This window comes from Charadrius vociferus, unplaced genomic scaffold, assembly GCF_000708025.1.
Source record: "Charadrius vociferus isolate BGI_N301 unplaced genomic scaffold, ASM70802v2 scaffold304, whole genome shotgun sequence".
Classification (NCBI taxonomy): domain Eukaryota; kingdom Metazoa; phylum Chordata; class Aves; order Charadriiformes; family Charadriidae; genus Charadrius; species Charadrius vociferus.
The window spans coordinates 854,914-878,642 of record NW_009648042.1 but is presented as its reverse complement, the minus strand read 5'-3'; the positions used below and the strand labels follow the sequence as shown (position 1 = coordinate 878,642).

Here is a 23,729-nt window from a genome sequence, read left to right as displayed (position 1 = left end):
TGTGGCCGTAATGTGCTCCTGCTGCTCTGAGGGGGAAGGAGAATGATAGCTTCTAAAGTTTCTCACTTTCCTGCACGCCTTGCCCATCTCTGTGCCTGGGGAGCTCCAGCTGCCCAGCTTAATTCACTCATTGACAGTGGGCAGGCTGGGACAGCTGGAATGGAGAGCTCTCTTACTCCAGAAATAGTACTGGGAAGTAAAATCCTAACTGATACCAGGTCCTCCAAAGATGGAGAAACCCCACTCTTCATAGCTTTGTCTAAAATAGCTACTAGAGGTCTTGAGGCCCAAAGCAGTAATGTCTGCAATGGAGTTTGAGGATGCTACTATAAGAGACGTCTAGTAGCATGAGCACCCTGGTGGAGTACAGCCTGCTACGGGGCCTAATTATGGTCTTATTAATGCTTTCTTTCATCACTGCCTTCCAGCCTTCAGATGGTGATTAGACCTATTTATAGGGGCAAAATTCCTTAATATTCAGAGCAGTGCACCTCTTGCCAGTCAAATCAGTACCATCTGCATCTTTGATTGCTGCTTAATAACACTGTAGAACATGGTTAATTAAAAAATATAAATAGACTTTTCATCGTCTTAACTTATCAAAGTGCTTCTCTCCTCCTCCCTTCCCTCCCTGGACTCCCCTCCCCCCCACATCTCCCAAGGTAAAGTTGGCTTAGCACAGGGACTGTGGTGAACCTCTCATCTCACTGCTGGAAATACATCCTGCCCTCCTACACAGGATAGTTACTTATTGCGTGCTCTGCTGGAGGACTAAATTTCAACCCCTCCAGTGAATGTCAACACAGGGCAGAACGATCACTTGCTGCACAATAAAATAGGACTTACATCTAGGCTCTTGTGCTGCATTTACCACCTGAGTGTAAGAAACTTCTAGCTTTCGTTTCAGTTGTTGTCTACATCTGTGTGAGTGCATGTGCACACATTGCCTTAATCCTGTCCCTTAACAGCAGGAGCATATGCAGTGACATGTTTTGCTTTTCTAGCATTTTAATTCCCTTTTTTTAAATACAGTTCCTTGGCTTTGCAGCTGGTAAACTCACAGGAATGGGCTTTACCTGTAGAGGGCAAGGTGATACAATTATCTTTTTTTAAAAATTTTTTTCCCTGGAGGAGTTCATTCTGATATTTTGTTGGAATGGCCTCTAGGCAAGCTTCTAGTACAACCAAGGTATGACTTCTAGTACAACCAAGATGACCGAGGGATTGGAGCATCTCCCTTATGAAGAAAGGCTGAGAGAGCTGGGACACTTTAGCCTGGAGAAAAGAAGGCTGAGGGGAGACCTTATTACTACTTACAAATATCTAAAGGGTGGGTTGAAGGAGGATGGAGCCACACTCTTCTCGGTGGTTCCCAGTGACAGGACGAGGGGCAGTGGGTGCAAGTTGGAACACAGGAAGTTCCATTCCAACACACGGAAAAACTTCTTTACAGTTCGGGTGACAGAGCACTGGCGCAGGCTGCCCAGGGAGGTTGTGGAGTCTCCTTCTCTGGAGATTTTCAAAACCCGCCTGGATGCAGTCCTGAGTAATGTGCTCTGGGCAATCCTGCTTTAGCAGGGGAGGTGGACTAGATGATCTCTAGAGGTCCCTTCCAACTCTGAAAATTCTGTGATTCTGTGAATATGCGAGCAGATTTGATCATGATTTGAAATTCTGTGGGAAGGCTGTGCCGAAAGTAGAGAATAAGGATGATGTAGTAGTATATTAAGTACAGTACTACAGAGTACCATAGTTTAGTGTACAGTAGAAGTTTGTGATGAGACACACAGCAGACATTGTAGCAGCTGGGAGCTTTGTGAGCTCTAAAAGCCACATTTGAGCATTGTGAGCGATGTGCTGATGTAGTATGCTAGATTGGAGCAGAGGAAACTAAGAGTAACAAAGGTCTATTATTGTCAGCTAGGATGGGACAAGATAGAAGGTATTATGTGTAAGAAATTACTGTCAGAAAGGAATTTGCGGTGACTTCTCACTGTGAACCAAGTTATGGATGTGACTTTCCTATATCAGAGGAGACAGCACCTTTTGATAGGCTATGCGCAAAGCCTGTCTCTAATCCATCTTTTGAGTGTGTTTAATCTTAACCTGTAGTTCATTTGTGACTTGATCTGTTCCGCTGTGGATCCATTGTGGTGGTAGTGGTGTAGTGGTATGTGGTGAGGGATATGCAGACTTGTGTTTTATTACATATTGCTGGTCTCTGCATCCTTACAGGTGGCTACAAGGCATTGATCCTTCATTAGGGTCCTACAAAGGAGAGACATAGGGCTAGGCTAGCTTGTCACTTCTTCTTGCATATGTTACTGCATGTGGGAATTAAAGGCCCTTTAGTTCAGGCTGCCTTTCCAGTGCAGTGACAGAAGCAGCAGCACAGTAGTTGCTGAAGCAGCCCTTGTGTATTTGAAGAATACACACTGATTTTTTTTTTTTTTTCCCCAAATATTTAAGCCCTCTTTTCCCCTGAACCCCCTTTTTTTAATCCCTTGAAGCGTTTTTAAGGAAGTAAGTATTGTTGGCGGCTTGCTTTATTCTCCCTTTATTTTCATAGCAAAGCATGCACCTGGTAAGTGCTTGTATGTAGCTTTATAGTCTCTGCCTGTATTGAAGGCAGCCAAATTATTTTCTTAATATTGCCTTTGTTTATGTTCCCCTGAAAAATTAAAGTATTTTAATGTTGGGGGGGGAGGGGGGGGTTGTTTGTAGATAATCATCTCAGTGATTGCTCCTCCATAGAGCAATATTTTTTTAAAGAACTTAGAGGAGTGTTGCTTCTTTTACAGACTCTGTTTGCTCCATGTTCTAGCCCATTCTCTTGAGCTTAGCCTTGACATAAGGAGTTTTATTCTTGGGTTCAGGGGAAAGTAACCCAAAAGGCGAGCAAGGTAGGTGGAGCGTTTCTCTACTTATCCAAAGCAGTGAATTGTATACTTCCTTTTCTGGGTTCAGAGCTGCAAATGTTTATGTAGCCATCAGAGTATTAGACTTGCCTGTGATGACTGAGCAGTATGACCAGTTGTTGGTTCCAGATACCTGAAGACCCTGGAGTGCTCAGCCTGTGTCTATCCTGGTACAAGTCTTTTGGAAAGGTGAGACAGTCTGGTCAAGGCTGATGTTGCATTTCTCACTGCTGCTGTTTCGCTCAGCTTTTGATAGTGTGATGTTGGAGCTGAGAGGGAGAGAGCAGCTTTGGGTGCAGAGGGATAGCTGCCAGTCCTGATGAGCTTTGTACAAGCTTGCTTGAGGTTAAAGGCATAGACAGCTTAAGGCAAAACTGGAAAACTAAACAGTTGCTAGCTCTAGTCAGAACTTCCAAATCAGGATATAGCACTCATAAGCAAGTGGTGCAGTGAGTACAGCATTTTTCTCTTTGTTTGCAGTTTAATAAGGCAAATTAGGTTATTATATAACACCAGAGCACATTTGTCTTGATCATGAAAGTTGATATAGGAAAAAAAATTGAATAAAGAGTGGCTGGAGCCCCTAGATGCTGCAACTCTTTGCAGAGCCTCTTTGATTGCCAAAAAGAGCTTTGTTGCTGTTTCTTCTGCCTTGTGTGACCCACCGGTGGTCGCACCGCTAATGATTAAATCTCTTGGGTGATTTGACATCTGCTCTTCTGAACTATGATTGCTTTGGGTTTTATATGCCCATTTCTCACTGTAGCATCGTGAGTATTTCACGTCGACCATCATAATTCCAGAATGCTGCTCTTTCTGCTGAAATGTGCCAGCTCCCTCTTTAAGATTCTGGAGTTATACTGGAACCGCTTGGTTGCTTTGTGGAAGTCACTTGTGTGTGTAAGATACGAAGAGTTTATTTGCACCTTTGGTGAGTGTGTGTTACATGAAGGCTTGGCATCCATTGGGCAGGATGGAAGAGCTCAGTTTTCTAACCTTCAGCACTTTGTTTTTATGCATTGCCTAATTCTGGTAATGGAGCGTGGCAAGGGAATGTGCTGCTTTCCTTCTCAGTGCACTGGAGGGTGAGGTAAAGGAATAGTCAGTCTCGCTGAGTGACATTCAGTCTTTGCTTTCCTTCCTGACTTTTGTTGGGAATATTTTGAATTTTCCCTATTAAAATCTTCCTTGTTCCTGCAGTTACTGTTATGGGAAGCAATTCTGGTTTTATTCTAAGCATATTCTAAGCATAAGGCCTTCACTCAACGTGTTTGTAAAACTGGCTTGTTTTTGCAGTTAGTTTGGTCACAAGAGGTAATAAATAGCAGCTGTAGCATGGGATTTTGCCTGAGTCTAGTCATTTAAAAGGCTGCTGTTGTTTTTCCTCTTTCTTGCTATAAATCTCTAATTTGTTACCTTGCACAGAAATAATTTCTCTTGTATCTGTCTCCAATAGCAGTTCCCACAGAGTCTACCACGTTTTTCTAATGTGTTTTTTTAGGAAAAGTGAGAATCTGGAGCTCGTGTGAGAGGCTGCATTGAGAACCTGTGAAACTGAATTTTACTGACAGCCAAACTGTGACAGTGTGAGCAGGAGCACCCGGGGCTTTTTCTGCTTTGCCCCTCTCCTGTGTGCTCCTCGCTTTTCAAGGGACCAGTGGGTCCTGAGGAAGGCTGCAGCTTCTCAGTGCGAGGAAAGAAACAGTTTGGTCGTAGCTAGGGGAGTGCAGCTTCTGAGTGTGAGCATCTGTCAGTCAGCAGCTGAACTGAGCTTGGCTTTAGAAAGGTCACTAAGAAAATTAGGCTTGGTGAGAGTCTGGGAAATCATACTGGGACTGTATAATCTCATCTGGCCTCAAGAGGTGAAAAGCTTGGCCTTCTCATCCTGCGTGGCAGGATTATCGTTACACGGTAATGGTTTTGATAGTAAAGCAAGTTTAAGAAGTCCCCTTCTTGCCCCCGCTTCCCACTCTGTTTCGTGACCGGGCAATTACAGCTGTTTATCCCTAACAATTCTGTGAATTCTGTGAACTGATCTCAGTTAAAAATAAGCATCCCAAACATCAGCAGCATTGATGCAACAGAAGAGTTGTGACCAGTGGCAGAGAGAATAGTAAGCTTGTTTTGCTGCCGAAGCCAAAGTATCTCATAACTGTGCACTTGCTGTGTTATTTGGTGTCTTTGTTCCGAGTTGTCAGTCAAATAGTGGATTTGAAAGGAAAAGGGTTCAAGCTTGGTTGTGGTCATCAGATCAAAAAATGCCATCTCGAAATTAGCTGTACTCCTCTCAGATTAGCTTGTATGCTTTACAACTCTAATAATAATTTCCTGCCTGCTGAATAGGCCCAGTCAAGAAGACTCATCAGTGTGCAAACATTGCCTCTAAAAAGCGTGGATACAGAGTCTGGCTGCCAGTGATGCATGAAGTGAAACAGAGTAGGTCTAGGCTTCTTGCAGCAGAGCCAGGTCTTCTGATAGCTGGGCTTGATCTTGCAAATTTATCTGGGGAAGGGATTCTGTTCCCTCTGGTATGATTGATTGTTAAACACAGTGCCAAACCCAAAAAAACCCAACCAAACAACCCAAACCAACCCCCACCCCCCATCCCCCCCAAAAAACCAACCCCAAGCCAGCAGCCACATCTTATTTACAGAGTCTTTCCTACCCTGCTGTGGTGGGATCAGAAAGGACAAATTCGGAGATGGTGGATAGTGTTTCTTAAACATATGGGAATGGCTGCAGGCAAGTCTAATCTATTACCTTTTCATTTTGTGAAGCAAGATAGGGAATTTAAAGAATGTGTGACATCTCCTCTAATTTTCACCTATTAAACAGTTGCTTTATGCTGTAACTATCTCTTCAGACTCTTGTTTTGTGAATTTCTCCAATATAGGCTGTGTTTCTATGTTATTCTCAGCCTGCTCTGCTGTACAGGCTGGAATACAGTTTACACACAGCGGTGCTCCCTGGACTAGCTCCTATAGACCTCCAAGTACCATGCAGAGAATGTCTTAAGTCCTGAGATATCTCTGTTTCTGATAACTTACTTTTTGATCCTTCTTTGTTTTGCTTCTCTTCAGCTTAATGAATGTTTTCTTGTACAGATGTACGGCACTCTGTGTGATGAAACCCTGTAATGAGCAGCTGTAGACTGTTGGAGGGGTTTTTTTGGTTTTTTTTTTTTTACAGTCTGAAAGAGCAAGACATAGAAAACAAGTTTTGAAGGGAGTTGTGTAGGCTTAGTGGCAGTGGTGGGCTAGAAAACTGTATGGCCACTCTGCTCGGTTCATTAATCGGGTTGTCCTAACAGTAATGTGTTTGTGAGATTACAATTTCTAATGTGCTCAGAGAAATGGATTTCTTCTCTATACCCTCCTTTGTGTCCTGGGAACTTTTTTGTTATTTTTGTGAGCAAAATCATGGGAGGCAGACTCTGGGAATTGATGAGAGAGAGGTGAGCAAGGCTTGCAGGATGGAAACATGGGTCATGCATAGCCTTCTCCTGGCAGAACTATAGAGCAGTGGTATTGGCCCAGTTGCATCCAGGAGCGCACATACTGCTCTGATGCATGTGTTGAACATGACTGAAAGATTTCAGTGGCTGTTCAGGTTTCATATGTGAAAGAATCCTAAAATAAGGAGACTTCTTTCAAGAGAGTTACTAAGGAAAAATCCAGTCACCAGGAGCACTCTGGGAGTCTCAGAATGGAAGAACTCTCATTAACCTACTTGGAGCAAGGGCGTGTGTGCACATGCATGCCCTGTAATTTCATGGCTGCTGTTCTTGGAAGGGAGCAGTGGTCGTGTTTCTTGGAGCAGAAGTGTAAGATGAAATACTGCGTTTTGCTAATAGGGTTGAATGACCTGAAATATATCCATCTGGAACATGAGGATGGGAGGAGGGGACAAGGTGATTTCTGACGAGTCTTATCGCCACCCTGAACTGAGTTTGCTCCAAAGCGTGGTCTTTGTTTTCAGCACAGTACTGAGCAGCGATTTGTTAAGTATCATGCAAAAAATAAAACTATGGTTCCCAAGAACATTCAGATAAGCAAGATACTCCAGCCTCACTGTAGCTGCCTGATTTACTAAAAATCCAGTATGCCAACCTTACTGCTTGTGCCTTTCTCCTCAGCTCACCTATTCCATTGCAAATGCTTTCCTAAAATAATAAGGGGAGCAGGTTGTGGGGAGTCTCTGAATAAAAGCTGTGATAAAATGGAAGTGTGTTTACTGTACTGATCTATTCGCTCTTTCCTTTAGGCACAATGGCTACAGTAGCCCAGAAACACTTTTTGGAAGGGCAGACGTACTCAGTCCCCCTGATCCAACCAGACTTGCGGAGAGAGGAGGCGGTTCGATGCACTTCAGTATCTGCAAAAGGTATCGGGCGATATCTTCAACAGGTACGGTGCTTTCACATGGGGGTTGAGAGCTTAGCATCCAGCAGTAGGAAACAGCGCTGTGATAAGGTTGCAGCAGTGAAAGGGCATTGCATTGGCAACCAACAGAAGTTCAGAAAAGGTATTAAGAAGGACCAGATACACGTCAATAACAGCTTATTGGATTTGGGTTTGTCAAAGTTAAGCATAATGAAGTGGCTGCAGTTAGCCAGAGGTTGGTTGTTATTAATTTTTTATTTGGTGGCAGACTCCCACAAATTGCATTACTGCTTCTGCTGCAGTTATCCTTTATTCCTTCTTGCTCATGTTTTAAATGGGAGACTTTCTTACTTAGAGTATCTAGAAGATACATATTTTTGAGTCTTTATACTTGGAGCAGTGGAGTAGAAAATGTCTCTTTGTTCTGATCTATGGGACTTACAAACTGTTCTCTCTGGGCTTCTAGTGTTTTGCGCTTCGCTTTTTGTATGTTGAGAGGGCTGAGTGCATGACAGGGTCGGTTCTTTTCAACCCAGTCTCATAGTCTGTCTAAACTGATCTTTTCAGGGATTCAGCCTAGGCTTGTCACCTCTTGCATATCGTTAGGATTGGATCTATAAGACTACCTGTATAGCCAGAGAGATTCTTGTGTTTGCCTGCAAATGATGTTAGGTGGCATGGTGTCTTTTTTCATCCAATGCCATGTTTGATATCTCAGTGCCCTGAGATGGCACATCGTATCATTTGTGCAGAAACAGATCAACATTTATCTTCTCATAGCCTGATTAGCAAAAGCACTTGCTTTTGTTTCAGTGGAGATCATGACTACATAATTTGATTTATTATGGTGTGAGCAGGACTGTGGCATTGTTTCTTCTTCTGAGGTTTTTTTTTTAAGGGCAGCCTGAAGTTCTGCAATTTTTTTTATAGTGGTACTTTGAAGAGCAGCCTCTGAGGAAAGGGTAGTCACTAAGGCTGAGCTCAGGTCATTGAGGCAAATAAAGGCTTTTCATTGGAATAGTCTTTGGGCAGGGGCTCCTGGGCAAGGGAGTGGGCGTGTGTGTAGGCTGGATTAAGTTAAACACAAGGTCTCATTCTTTTGTGGACTTCTCAGTATGGGAACTCTTCATGCTATAAGGCTGGGAGAAGCCTTTCTAGAGCTGCCAGAAACATGTGGAAGGCACTTCTCAAACCTGGGACTGGTTGGCAGTGCTGTCTCTCTCTGTGGGGCAAATAAAGCTATTGATAAAACAGAAGTGGTTCTTTCTCCAGTCTCTTTTTCTTTTTTTCTCCTGCTCGCTGCTTTGTAATGCAGTACCCTGTAATTTCCCCGGGGAGACAAGCCTGCTGTTTTGTATGCAAGTCACTGCTGAGTCCTGAACAGTGACTGTGATGCTGTTCCCTCGCTCTTCGGTGCACTCATGACTTTTAATTACCAATTTTTTCCAACAACAGAGGAGGCTTCATTGGGCTCTTTGTTTGCTTTGCCTTTCCTCTGAGGTCTTGGCTCTCTGATATAATTAATAACGTTTTAGTAATTATGCAGGCGTCTGATTAAAAGTTCCATGACCTTGGTTGTTCCATGCCAATCAAGGGGCAAAGCTTTCAAGGTGAGAACTTTGTCACTTAGTGAAGAGTGACCTTTTACCTCTCCTTTCCTGAGATAAAGCAGCTCTATCTTCCATTTCCAGGAAGGAGCTGCCTTATCTGGGGAAGCTGACTGTTCTCATCTGCAAAACAGCAGCTTGCAGTGTTGATGGAGAGGAAACTTGTTCAGTGTGGCGGACTCAGCTGAGTGTGTCAAACTCATTACTTCAGTACTACAAAGATGCAGATGTTCTGGGGTTGTTTTGTGGGAACAGTTGGATTGGTACAGTGGTATGCTGATTTGTGATTTGGTGAAGGTGAAGTGAAAGAATCTCTCTTACTTTATATGGAAAGAGGAACCTTTCCACAACCAAATCTTTTTTCCATGTTAGCTGATGAAAGCTTCTGCTTTGAGTTGTTGCTGACATGACAATTGAGTACGAATTGTTAAAAGGAACACGCCCATCCATTGTGCAAGGAAGGTGAGCTTTTTCTTTCTTTGGAAACTGTCTGAAGGAAACTGTGGTGCTGTTGTGGTTGTAGAAGAAATATTCCCTGGGCTAGTTAATGGCTCTGCAGAAGCAGCAGTGCTGAAAAGTGCCTGTGGATTCAGTCTTCTCAAGGGGACACAAGAAAGACACCTTTGTATTTGGAGAATTGGGAAGAAGATAAGCAGCATTCATCCCCTTCCCCCTGGTTTGGGGAATCTGGGGAGTAACCCATGAGACAAGATTCTGCCAAGGTGTCTTCTTTCCAAAAGCAGTTAAACAAGCTGACTTGCTATTAACTGTGGCAAGGTACGTGGTGAATGAGGCATTTCACAGAGTTCTTTAGTTTGTAGAGAGTCAAGGGATGTGCAGGTACAAAAAAACAGGTGAACTGTGTCTGAGACCCAGAGCAGACCCACTGGGAACAGCCTTGGAGAGCAGGTCTAGCAACCCACAGCAGCAAAACATCCTCTTTACCTTGCTAACAGTGCACCTGCACTGCGATCTGGAATCACTAAGAAAGAGCACGGGGTAGGCTCAGCATCCCTCTGTCATATTCCTAACCCTTGGAAACAGGGACCCATCTGGCCTCTTCCATATGGAGAACAGCAAAGTACCACTATCTTGCAGAGGGAGAGCGCTGACCTGGGCACGCTCTTGGCTGCTGGGCAGTACAGGTTGATGTCTTAAGTCAGTACTGTCAACAGTCCTGTCCTCTTTGGAAGTCCTGTCCTCTTGGTGCTGATATCAGCACTGTGAGGAGTTCAAGAGGCTGCACGTACTTTCCAGGGTTGTGTTTTGGAGTAATGGAAGTTTTAACCTTGTGTATGTTAACTGAATTCATGTAATTATTCTGCTGTGGAAGCTGCAGTAAAGATCAGATTCATTGCCTGTAGCTACTGAGATTTTAGTACATATGATTACTGCTTAAAACATAAATATTTTAATATAGCCAGTCTGACATAATATCTCTATGAGTTTAACTCCTGGACTTCTAAGGAGGGCTTTTGATATAGGTCACAGGAGGCAGAATGACCAATTGAAACACTCAATCAGTAGTCTGTCTTCTATTTGTTTTGTCATTACCAGCATTTTCTGGGTGACGGCTTGTGTTGGAATCGTGTGCTATGCATTTTTTATTTTTTTATTTTTTTTACAGGAGTGTTGTTGTGATAAATACTTCAGATAGGTTGTAGGTTTAGCTTTCCTGAGATGCCCCCCCTGGTTAGCTAGGCTTGTCCTTTGGGATTTCTCAATTTCTGAGGAGAGTTTTGGTTGCCAGGAGATGTTAATAACCTCTAATATGTCAGTTCATTATTCAGAGTGTACACTCTTGTATAACAGATTAGTGGAAAATTGTCTATGCAAGTTATCTCATGGAGAGTTATAGCAGTAGAAAGAAAACAAATACTTGGGGTTAGAATGTTATCGTCAAGGTCCTGGTCTCCTTTGCCTGTGGTCCAACCCTAAGTTATCCAGTATACAAAATTTTTCATCCTTGTGCTTCTTTTTTTCAGTTTAAGGAAGAATTTCTGGGTTGATGTTTTTAAAGATCATTATTCAGTGTCTTTTGCTTGTCTAGAATAGTATTTTACTACACGGGCATATCCTTCTTGTTCTTCCCCAGTTGGATTCAAATTAATTTCATATTAAATATTTGAAAAGGGCTTTAATATTAAACAAAGATTTAACTGAGGGCCACGCTTCTGAAAGCGGTAGTTGGAAAACAAAAGCACTGTGGAAATGCTGTTAAACATGGGGAGGAAGTCTGATAAGTGTGTGATTAAAGAAGGTAAGGAGTGGCAGGCTAGGCAGCAGAGCCTTACGGAATGTTTGGGACAGGAGCGGGGTTGACATACAAGTAGTCCTGAAATTGAAAATGCAGACAAAACTTTAATTGTGAGGTACATTTGAGTGTTCCTCCTCTTGTGTTAAACTTAATATTGTGATTAGTCATGATGATCAGGAGTGGAAATAGGTGACTGAATAGCTCCATAAGAATATACTTGATTTAGGAGGGCTGTGGAATGTATTATTAAACATTTGTGGAAACTTGCAAAGAAGGCTCTTGCCGCAAGCTGTGCTGCATCCTTTGTTGCGCGCTGTGGCTCTGGGATGGAGCTTGGAGCTTGGACACTGAATTGTTGGCTGGCTGTAAGGGTTTGATCTTACTAGGAGGAGAGCTGTAAAGAGAGCTCCATTGTGATGGGTTGCCATTCAGGTGAGTTTACACCAGGAGACTGGCTGTAGCACAGGAAATCAATTTTTCTCCAGTTAATTTGAGAGTGATATGGCTCTTGTTAAGCAACAAGTCACCTCATGGTATTTTGAAGTTGTCCCAGAGGCTGTCTGAGCGACGATGCTAGGTCTAGTTTAGTTTCACATACCTCTCTTGAGGGGGTGTAGAAGCAGTCACTTGCTGCCAGGAAGATTAGGCAGAAATGGTGAGGTAAAGGAGTGAGAGGGTAGTCCTGCAGACGTAAGGACAGGCGGCACAGGGAAGCCAGAGGGAGGAATTTTGCCTGCAGATATTGGTTACTCTTGTAGAGGCACGTTCAACTACTGTGTCTCTCTTTTTTTTATTTTATTTTAAAGTGTAGCACACACTTTGTAAGAAACTGCTTGTTTGTTTTAGTTCTCATGGCCCTCTGGAAGATACATTTGAAAGCTTGTAAATGTGTAGCTTGAGAGAGGTTCCCAAACTATCGGGAAGACTTTAGTAGGCAATATATGGGGGTTAGATCAGCACCCATGGAAGGCTGGTGGCAGCGGGCAGTAGCAAGCATCCTATGCCCTCAAAAAGTGATGAAGGAATAGTGACTGTTCTGCAGGAGTCCAGATTACAGCTCTTTCTGGATGCTGCTAAAATCCCTATACTTAAAATCTCCCAGGATCTGAGGCCCAGGCTCAATTCAGATGCCTTGACAGCACATGGAGTGGGGCAGCAGGTGGGAAGGGGCACAGACAGAGCTGTCACAGCTTGAAATGAAATGGGAATAGTAGGAAAAAGGAGACTGAATGGTATTAAGTCATTAAAAGATTATTCCTTCAAAATGAAACAAACATCATGGAGAATTAGCAAGACAGGATTCTTGTTCAAAGTGCTGAAAATCTGTGTCGTTTCGACTTCCAGAGATTAAATGTGTCTTTTGAAGGCGAGGAACAGAATGCTAAATTTGATTCTGTGAGATGCTTTTTATGGCACTGTCATTGAACTGTAGTGATGGTTACTTAAGCCCTTGCTCTAAGTCTACTAACAACAGCTCTTCCACATTAGTTTCTTTCACTAGCAGTCTGTTTATCTTTGAATCCCATTCCCCCCAAAGGAGGGTGATCAATCTGTTCTGCCTTAAGTGATTGAAAGGCAGGCTTGAACTTGATAAAAGAGCTGTAGCCTTCTGCACACTAACAAGGCCTTCAGCATCGCTTAAAACGAGCAATTTAAAGAAATGATTGAAGTGCTTCACCTTCAATATCCTCCTTCCAGCAGACCTAAACTTTTCACACCTAATAGCAGGTCTGCAAATAGAGGTACACTTTAATGAATAACTAAAAGACTCGGCACCAGCATTAATGCAAAATGTTTCTCAAAGCATGAGATGAGTTTGCGTTAGCTACAGAAAATATTCTGTGGGGAGGAAGGGTTCTTAATGCTTGATGCTATGTCTGAAAAGAAAATGATGGAGTATTGTGTCCAGAATGCTGAAATGGCCATCCGGGAGCACAAAGGAAATTCCAGCCTTACCCATATACTCAGTCACTAGTAATAAAGCGAATGGTTTAGGTGCAATCATGCTAAACTGCTGATATATCAATTTGCTGCAAGCAGTAAAAAAGTGAAGGAAGATGCAAAAGTTGCAGGAGAGGTGTTCTCCCACTTCTGTATTGGTCTCAAAACTGCTTAGCAAAAGAAGGCAGGCAACAATTTCAGACTTACTGGTGCTCTTGAGAGGATTCTCTCTACTCTGACAGGGCCTTTCATGGTAATGGAGTATATAGTGGAAATGTGAGACAGTTAGATCAAAACAGATGTCCTGCAATAGGAAAGGCAAACAGTAGGGAGAAACTTAGATAACTTTGGTGCATATGGTTTGTTGTTTTATTTTAGTTTTGTTTTCCTTAACTCTGACAGGGTAGTCTCTTGTTTGTACTGTGTGCCTTGTTGGAGAAAACTCAATATTGAGTAGCAGCTTTCAAGTTCTGGTGAGGTAATTTTCTCCCTGGTCCTTAAAGATGGTAGGAAGAAGTGTAAGATGCACCTACCTACGTTGGTGCAACTCGGTAGCTGGAAAAATACCCAGTAGGATGTGTGTTGCGGCTTGACCATCCTGAGGCCTGAATGGACAACTTTCATTCTGCTTTTGCAACTCTGGGGAGATAGATCCATTCTCAGAAGGAGGATTTGCTGCTCCTCAAAGGGTGAAGGAGTGATACCGAAAGAGAATAGAGGGAGGCAAGATTGCTGTTTCAATAAAGGAGGGCTTTGCTTTGAAGGTATTTGGTTTATTTTCTTTGTTTGGTCATGAGTAAGGGGAAATCCCACCTTAGCTTCTAGAGTATTGTTTACGGCAGTGCCGATCATTTGTAATAGGGATGTTGCTGTTTACAACTGTTTGAGTTGGATTTCCTGAAAAGAGGTGTCCCAGAAGTCTCTGATAAATCTTAACACACTAAATAAAAATAAGTTATTGATAGGGTAGGAACTTCTTGCTTTGTAGACTGTTCATGCAGCAGAACTTTGCATCTTGAAGAAAGTCATAAATAAATAAAAACATTTGGTCCAATCACATGCAGTTTGTAGTGGCTTTCTGACTTAATTTTCTTTGCTTTTTCTTCATATTTTTATGTGTCTGTAGGCTAAAAGCAATTTGCTACCATCTATGGACTCCTTACGTCTCAAACTTTTCTAACATGTTTAAAGAGCTGTGATTTTAACGGGAGAGATGCCACATGTAGTAGCTACCATTGTTTATTATTCGAAAGCCGAGTTCCAAAACAGATAAAGCCAGTTTTGAAACCATCTATGCAAATAAAGCCTGTAGGAAGAGGCAAATGAAACAAATGTTAGACCCATTTGTGGAGGTGAGAGGTAATTATCTTGATAAACTTTGCCTTCTTTCACCAACAATTATTTTAAAGCGCAGTCAATTTGAGGACAGAGCTGTGACGAAGTTGAAGGATGGATCACTCTGTATACCCCCACCTGCTATAAATTGGTTTCAACTTTTATGAGCTCTCTTATAACAAAAAGTACAGCAGTATAATTACCCTTGCTCCGTAGGTTAGTGAGATGTCAGTGTCAGTTCAGGGTCCAGGCAGTCACTTGGGCCTTGAGGGCTGCCTGGAGAGCAGAGGCACTGACCTCCCAGCCACAGCTGCGAGGGGCTAACGCAAAGAGGTCTCATGGCTGCAGTACTTTAGCATGGGAGTGTTAGGTGTGCTTCCATAATGTCTTCCAACACTTGTGCTGCCCTGAGAAAGTTCTCCAGGAGAACTCTGAAACTCTTCTCGTTGTGCAGCTGAGTGAACTTCCTTTCCTTGAAGTACTCTGTATGGCTGTGGGTTAGAAGGATCCTGATCCACCTGGTGGGAGATGCAGTGGCTGAGATTTTGTCCAGAAATAAGTCATGTTTATAAACTGTTAGGGCAAGAGGTGGCTGTTAATTAACAGAGATTTGGAAAAGATCGTATGATCTACCCCATCCAGAGAGGCAGTCCCTTCCCCCCAGCCCCTTACCCCAAGTGGTTGTAGCTATTACTCTCTGGAAATATCCAAGGAGAAGCAGATCATAACAATAAGTCAGTGTGTGCCTCACAGCGAAAGAAATGTTCCGTTTTTTCTAGTTTCGTAGCCCAGAGGTTTGGCAATATTTTCAGGTTTTCCCACTCTTCTTGACAAAATTGCCATGTCGTTCTTTTCTTATACAAAGTGATAGCTCTACCTTCTCAACCAGCTTCAGACCCTGGACTCTGGCACACGTGTTGGGGTCATATTCTGTTCCTATGGATGAGTTTTGTCTACTCAGTCAGCCCTGGAGGAAAAGATTCAAATAAGTCACTTTGTTTTACAGGCATGACTTCTATCAGGGATCTAGTGTGGAGAAAACTGTCTGGAAAATAACACTGAGTGGTTTGAAGTGTGTGTTACAGGCTTCCTCCTATATAAGTGGGAGTGTGCACACTGCAGGGAGAGTTGTGGGAGGAAACACGAGTGCCGAAGGTCTATTCTTCACAGTTGACTGGTAGATTAAATTATCTTTCCACGGTCCTTCTTTCTGACTACAGCTGTGGTGCGGTCACTGTGCTTCTCCAAATGGGGTAGGGTAGAGTTTGGGTGTAATGCCACTGACATCTAAGACAGAGCAGTGCTTTTGGAGACAGCACATCCATTTGCAGATGGTAATGAAGGAGTTCTTGTTTTTCTTCTATCTAAATCCTCCAGACAATCATTTTACTGAGGGAATCCACCGTGCTGTGCCATTAGGCGGAGGAGGGAATAAAAATTATTTTTGGAGGCAGGGATGAAGGATTTGGATGGTAAAATGCATTAAAGAGAAACCCCAGGTGGGTAATTTAGTATCTTCTGAGTTGTATTCCATTCTTAATTTATACAAGAATATGATCCTTATTCTGGATTAATATACACTTTAAAATGCGAATACCTGGTTTTATTTTACTTCTAGGACTTTCATTTTAGATCTACCATCAAAGCTGAATAAGAAGACATGCTTCATGAGCTTAAAAGGCATAACAGGACATTCCTTTTAGAAGAGAAGGTAAAGCTATTGCACTTCTGCTCCGTGGCAGCGCACAGGAATAGCCTTTCTGATTATCTATGAAATACATATAACATGCCAATCATTTCAGTAGCTCAGCACCAAGAAACTAGAAAGTTCATGGTCTCCACAGTTCAATTCTCTCTATCACTTTGGCCCAGTGACTGGGTTTCTTTGTTTTCGCTTCAACAATGCTTTTGACAGTGGCATCCTGGATTTTGTTGATTCCAGAACAAATTCAGACTTTGTGTGACTTTTTTTCAGTAATGAGAAGCTCCCAACTCGTGTTGGGTTACTGAACACCAGGCAGGGTTTTCTTTATTCTTTCTAGCACAGAGGTGATTTGGGGTGGGGGAGAAGGGGGGAAATTCAAACAACCCCACAGCCAAAATCATGCCCTTTGTTATGCTTCATGCTTACTTTTAGCTGGCATGAGGGGATTAGCTGCTGCTAAAAGCATTGGTCCGTGAGAACATTTATTGTGTGAGCATGTCACAGGGTGAGTGGTTAGGCTATTTAAATTTATGAATTTATGGTCCTGGCAGTTTTGGGGTGGGGAAAGAGGTTTGAAAAGTATACTGTACAAATTTGTTCTTGTATTATTGTGAAGCTAGTATTTCCATTCTTAATGACTGTTTGCAGGTCACTATGGGGGCGAAGATGAGTTTTAAAAGGACAGTGAGGAAAATGAAATCATGTGTCTAGAACTGCTCTAAACGTGATGTCTGATCACTGATGTGCCACAGACTGTTTCACTGCAATGACAGAGCAGCTGTCCATCCAAGCAGAGAGGCATCTGCTCTTTGATGTTATTAGAAAAGACTCTCCCTGGGGCCCAAAGTTTTTTGGGGAAAAGTAACTAGAAACCCCTCAAGAAAGTAAGAAAGTGCTGTAATCACTCAGGAAAGGTGCTAGATGGATAACGTGTCATAAAGTGTTACTCTCATTTGTTGAAGAAGCACTTATGCTCAAATTAGCTTGTTGATGGGCGTACCATAGAAGGTGCCTTTTGAGATTTGAGTGTGACTGCAATTGATTGTAGGAAAATGAGGAAGTAACACTAAACAACCTCTGTTTCTGAAGAGCAAATATTTTGAAATAAAAAGCTCCATTTGCAAAAAATATGGAAAGAAATCTTCAAGAGAAGGAGACCCGTTTTGAAAGAGAAGGATCTGTTATGAGAAGTTCAAATTGGAATCATGGGTGAGAAAGGCAAAAGGTGTAGTTAGCAATGAGGTTTTGTGACTAGCAAAGGGCTAATAACTGTTTCTGAGAAAGTGTTTCTTATGTGGTTGGGCTTGTTTCCACTGTAGCAAGATTTTGGGGGAATCTTGGGGATCTGCACTGGTCCTCACAGGATGCTGAGAGGTATCGTGAGCTGATAAACAGAAGCAGCAAGTGGCAATGCTCACATGGGCTGAAGTATCTAATTGAAGGAAGACTGGAGGAAAATAGAAGAAATTTGATTGAGTTGTAAGCTATTGAAAGTACAGTGTGATCACTGCAGCAAATATGTTGAGCACAAACACAGTATTGAGAGCAAAACAAAACAATGTGGATATTCCAAGTCATCCTTCAAAAGCTAGTTAGGTCATTTACCAGGTATCTGTCAACAACCTCTGTGGGTCAGGACAAAGCGAGGAAAGACCACAGAGGCAGACCCTCATTACGTGGTGGAAGTCAGAAAGGAACTAAGAGTTACAAGAAGAAGTAGTGATGAAGTACAGTTGTCTTTAAAGGTTTCGCGGTTGATGAAACAGACTGCTTTACGGTAGCAAGTCCTTTTTCATGGTTAAGCTTTCCTTCTGAATATGCAAGTCCAATTGTGCAGGAGACTAATTTTTAGTAACTAACTGTTGTGTGAGTACTAGCTTGTAAATGATAGCTCTTAAGTGTCTGTTATTAAAAAGGGGACTGAAGGGTTCAACTTATGGTGCACAAGTCAAATTCCATGTGATTGCCACCAGCTGCTGGGAAGTGGGGAAAATTTAAAGTCAATACAAAAAACTTTACCTTCAAACTTGTGTCTTAAATATGTGGAGAGGGTATGTTTTGGATCCAGAGAAAGTGGTGATGGAGAGAATGGTCAGTGTTTTGCATTGGTGCTTGCTGGCTGTAGTTTATTCTAGAGCAGCAGTGGGATGGATTTGGCAATGGAGAGGCACTGAAGAGTGTAGAAGTACTTGCACAGGTGGTCTTAAACTCAGTTAAAACTAAAAATTAATCAACTGCTGAAATGTATGTGTTAACTCTTGTGAATTAAAGAAAAAATTGTTCAAATTAATGAATGATGGATTGAAAGTCTAGTCTGATGGGACTCTACTGTGAATTTTCCCATATTTCCTTTGTCACAAATGTTTCCACTCTTTGGTGTCATGAGCAACCAAGACTTAATTAATGCTTGGAAATTGCTTTGAGATCTTTGGGTGAAAAGCTATGAAGTTCTAATGATATTTGATTACATGCAAAGAAAAGCAATGCTTTCCTCGGAGAATGATTAGAGTTTGAATTTCTATCACAAGGAATCATTTTCCGCTCCAGAGGCGGGCGTGTTTTGATCAGCATTCTTACTCTGGGTGACAGTGGCTTGTTTTGGTAGTGGAGATAAACAGATTAGGAGAAGCATTTGTGCTATGTGTCATGTTGGTATAAAAAGCCTCCATCCCAACGAACGAGTGGGAGCTCAGCTTACCTGGTACGTTCAGCATTACATTAGAGTAAGCCCTGTAGTGGCACCTTGAGGGATGTTCACTAAATCACTTCTTATAAATCAGTTCTTATCACATGTGTGCAACTGGGTGCTACTTACCTTGGTGAAGAAAACTGATCTATAACCACTTGGAAGGTATGGGGGAAAGATAAGAATGAAGAGGAACTTCTTGATCTTCTGATATAAACCAGGCTGTCCTCTTGTTCTTGACATTGAGTTGACATGGATTGCCTTGCCAGTGAGGAGGAAGGCTCTGCAAATGTCACTCTTCCTTCCCACATTATCATGGTGATGTAGCGAGGTGTCTTTGGCTGAAGTGAGATGCAGGCTAGAAGGGCTGGGGAGGCTGTTGTGGCCTTGTTAGTGCTTGTCCCTGCTGTTGGTGAAGCTTACTGTTTCAGGTGAAGCTCAGAAGAAACACCAGTTTTGGCTAGTAGCTCATGTTTCTCTTGAATCTTACTTGGGAGAAGGCACAGATCAGACATTTAAATCCAGGCTGATCTGTCTTCTGTGACTACCACTGATAGGAAATGTAATGTTGATTAACAGTGAATTGTATAACGGAAGCGTTGGGGTTTTTTTGTGTAGAATCCGGCACGGTGCCCAAATGAAGGCCGGGAAGGGGTTTCTTCTATGCTTAGTCTTCCAGAGGAATCTGAGACCTTTTTAAAGGTGTTGGCTCTCCCTGCCCCCATATATTGCTCACCACAGGGCCACCTGGGCATTTCTCCACTACTTATGTTTCCTGTGACTCTGTTTTGTGGGGACAGGGAGGAAGATCTGGCTATTCTAAGAAAGGAGCTTTGATGGGAGAAAGAGAAACCAAATGTTTGTGTACACAGTTGATTAATTTAAGGTTGCAAGGTGCCAAAACACCTTCTCAAGCTATCTGCCAAATATGATCCATAACTTCAAGCAACAGGGAAACAAAATTTACTTCTGACAGTCTCGTAAAATTCTGTACAAACAGGATTAGCTTTCCTTTCAATAGTGATTTTTTTTTTTTTAAATAAAAAGGAAAAAAAACCCACTTAAGGCTATTACTACAAAAGATTGAGCTTCAGTGAGTAACTGCTCGTGAGAATTTTGCAAGGATGAGTGAAGGCTATATAGATAACAAAGCAGTTACTAGTACTTACAGCATCTGCTGCCTAATATCTCAAGACTGTGTCTGTGTCTGCTGCTCTGGGAAGCAGCTCCATGGTGGTGTTCAGTATCTGCCCCCACACTGCCAGTGGAGGAACTCAAGAGATCACGATAAAACTCCAGTACTAATAGAAAAGTCATTTTTTTTCCCATTACTCCTTTCAGACCATCCTTCCTAGAAATTCTCACCGTGATGGCAGAACCTGTTGTGTTTATGTGTCTTAACACTATTAATGGAGAAGTAGTTTGAGCAAAAGTAGCCTGTATAGTTTAAATAGAAGATCTACGTGTGTAACTTATTTACAAACACAGACTTTCTGCTTAGTATACATTTCTTCTAAAAACAGGAAAGCCTGTCTGCTTTCAGATTAGTCGGTGGTGGGAGGCAAGTAAAAAGGTTGGAAGGTTAAAGAACTTCTTTGTACCTTAAAAAAAAAAAAAGGAAAAAAAGAAAAGCTGCTTTTCTGGGGAGAAGAACAAGCTGCAGGGGGAGAGGGGGGAGGGTGCAGTGATGATGGGTCAAAACTCTTAAGTTTCCAGTTTTACATAAACTTAATTCACAGTAGTGGGAGCACCTTGTGAAATGAGAGATTAAAAATCAAAACGAAATTATTGTGAGAACATGACCTATGGAGAGTGATGTATGCCAGATCCTGCTGAGGATAACCTGGCAACCTTGATCACCCTCCAATCTGAAAAGCCGTTCAGCATCACAGGAGCAAGGCAATATGTGAATGCTGAAACACCTGCAAATCAGGCTCAAGGAGCAATCAAAGTGTGATAAACATTAATTAGTATAATACCCAAACCCTTAATGGAGGAAGGAACATTGATTACACTATCTCACTTGGGATTTCTTTCCATCAGAGATAGTGTATGATGACAGTTTCTGATTACACTTGCTCAGACATGAAGACTTTTAAAAATGGCTTAAATATGGAGAGAGAGAAGAGCAGAAAGCAAACAAGTTGATCTTTCTTTGAGTGGCTGAATGTATTTGGCTTTTTATAAAAGCATGCATTTTTGCTTTTTGCCTTTCAAACTTTTGAGGTGAATTGGCATTGTGAACTGGCTTTGAATGATTCCCTGGATCGCTGTAAACCGTAAATGCCTTAGCAGCCTTTCCTTTGCTCTCTCCATCTTGATCCGATGATGTTGCCAACTGCTGGGGCAGAGGCACTGCGTGGGAGTGGGGAGAATGGAGCTCGGGCCATTCTCACAGGCCATTTCTGCCTCTGCCAGTCACTGCTGCGTGAACTTCTGAGCTGGCCCACCGCAGCGTGCAGCAACATCCGTATGCGGTAAGGCTGTTTGTAAAGCACACTCTGGTGCCTCATAAAACATTATCCTTTGTTAGCCAGCCAGAACGCACTTAAATATTCTAGCCTAGCTCTCTAGGCCTGCTTCAGTCTAGTGGATTGTGCATCAAAGCCCTGAGTTATGGGTACCGAGGGCGATGCATTGAAGTTTCCCCATCACTTCAGCAGCCTGAGGAGCCATAAGAGCCCATGGCCTTTTTTCAAGAAGATTCTTAGACAAATTAAAACTTGAAAAAGTTTGAGATTTTCTTCTCTGCAGCATACAAATAGAAGAGACCAGTGGTACGCCTCTGGGTCCCAGGAAAGAAGCACGGGAAGAAGGCCTGAGAGCAAAAGTGGACATTTAGCTCCCTCCGTACCACCTTCTGCTGCTGCTTTCGCCATGGGATGATGTCTCCCATCCCCTGGGATGTAGTCTGTCCTCTCCTCATGAGTGGTTCTCTCACTTTTGGAAACCCACTGAAACTTGTCCTAGGGGTTTAGTGGTATCTCATTCATCAGTAGTAGTGTCATGCTGGTTTTGGCACTGGTGCTGTGGAAGGATGAATGGCAGCCAATACTGTTGTCTTCCCCTGTTGCCCTGCTCCAGGATCAGCTACCTGGAGAGTCTGGGGATGTAATAAAATAACAAGATCCATAAACTCTGTCCCTTCTAATTCATGCCTCCTGCAGTAAGGGAGGAGTTTAATAAAAGCACGCTTTGTTAGGAGAAACAAACAAACAAACAAGGCAGCTTGACTTTTAGGCAAAAATGCAAGGTTTTATGGAACAAATTTACCGTATGTACCCTGAAGTTTAGAACAGCAATGCCAAGCATCCCCGCTGCTATCTCTCAGGAGCTGGAGTCTGGGCTGGGAGGAGACGAGAAGCCTGACTTTCTATGATGTGTACAGTCCTCATTTAAGGAAGAAAGTCATTTAATATTTCGGCTGCCTTATCCTTCTGTGCAACTTCATTTCTCATTCTGCTCTGTAATGTTCTTTCTCCTTGGTTGATCGCTTACTTTTGTACTTCAGACATGAAATTGAAGTTCTTTGGTATTCCAGAGAGGTTTGCTCCCAGCCTCTGCTGCCTTGCCTTTCTCATTCACCTTGGTGTGGATCTTGCCTCTTCTCTCTCCCACTTCTCAAGTTTTGTCATCCCTATCTCTTTGATAGGTGATGAGTACGCTCAACAGGGACAGCAAAGGGTCTCCTGCTGCTGTGATGCTTCTCTGCAGCTGAATTCTGTCTTGCTCAGCCACCTTTCTGGGAATCTGTCAGTTTGTCTTTAAACCTGCTCTGATTTAAAACTTTTTTCTTATGCTGTCTGATCCCTAGCAAAAAATAGATGATAAAAATCACAATTCTTTTTTGGCTTTGTGGAGTGCTTAGAGACTCTCATAGAAATACAGTATTATCGCCAGCGCTGACAACTGGCAGGCAGTGTCCCGGATGCCGTTTTCCTAATGCCTCAAATGTTTTTCCTATGGGAGTAAGAGAACAGTAATTCTTCCCCATGAGCAGGCACAGACGTAGCAGAGGAGGTCTTTCAGTAGCCAACTGAATCTGAGATTTATCAGAGGAGTTATAAGGAAATAATGGGAAGTGATCTGCTCCATGGCTGCAGATGGGACGGAGGATACGGGACCAGCAAGGGAGGCAGTGAAGGGGGAGGAAGGATTCCTGGGAGCTGCTGTGGGTGTTGGAGAGAGTTGCCTCTAAAATGGAGAGGAACTCAAGGCAGCGGGATGAGGGCTTTAGGAGAAAGGAGATCTGAGTTGGGGGTGAGGCACAGGAGACTTGACTGCAAAAAGATTTCAGAGGGACAAGAGAATGTGAAAGCTTGAATCAAAGCAGCTCAAAGATTGGCTTTAATATCTGTTTAGATCAAAAATAAAAGTCTGTATGGATTAAGAGATAATCCACTAGATAGATTTAATCTGCCACATGTACTGCTTTCACAAAGAAAAGCATTGGGAGGGGAAGGTTGGTTTGGCTCAGTGCCCAGGATTTGAAGGCAGGTGAGATATTCTCCTTTCTTCTGCAGGCCCCCTTTCCGCTTGTCCCAAAGCGTGCATCCTGCCCAAAGGGAGGGGCTGTCGCTGTACGCCTCCTGCTTCTTTGCAACTCCCAAGTCACATTGAATTTATCTAAAGGAGTTTCTCAAGCAGAAAAGAGCACCGAGAGCAAAATAACACAGCAATGTCTAATAAGATAGGCACGGGGTAGGTTCAGATGCTGATGGTGGTTTTGGCTGTCTGAATGCAGGGTTTTGAGGGGCACTAATGGGCCTTTTTATTAACACTTAGCCCTCCTGTCCTGATTGCAATTGCCTTCCAAACAAATGCCACTCAGTAGCACTCTCCTTAAGTGGAGGTTGAGGTCTGGATGCCACCTTGCTTCAAACACTTTGCCCCTGAAA

General features: G+C 42.8%; 1 protein-coding gene across 1 annotated transcript in view; it reads left to right on the top strand.

Moving 5' to 3' along the window:
* The first annotated feature begins 7,186 nt into the window (after nt 1-7,186).
* Nucleotides 7,187-23,729, top strand: part of LOC104285208 (WAS protein family homolog 1-like) — a 30,703-nt gene continuing 14,160 nt past the window's right edge. The window contains 2 exon segments of the mRNA XM_009883634.1: nt 7,187-7,275; nt 7,277-7,324. Of these exon segments, the coding sequence (XP_009881936.1) occupies nt 7,187-7,275; nt 7,277-7,324 (137 nt within the window).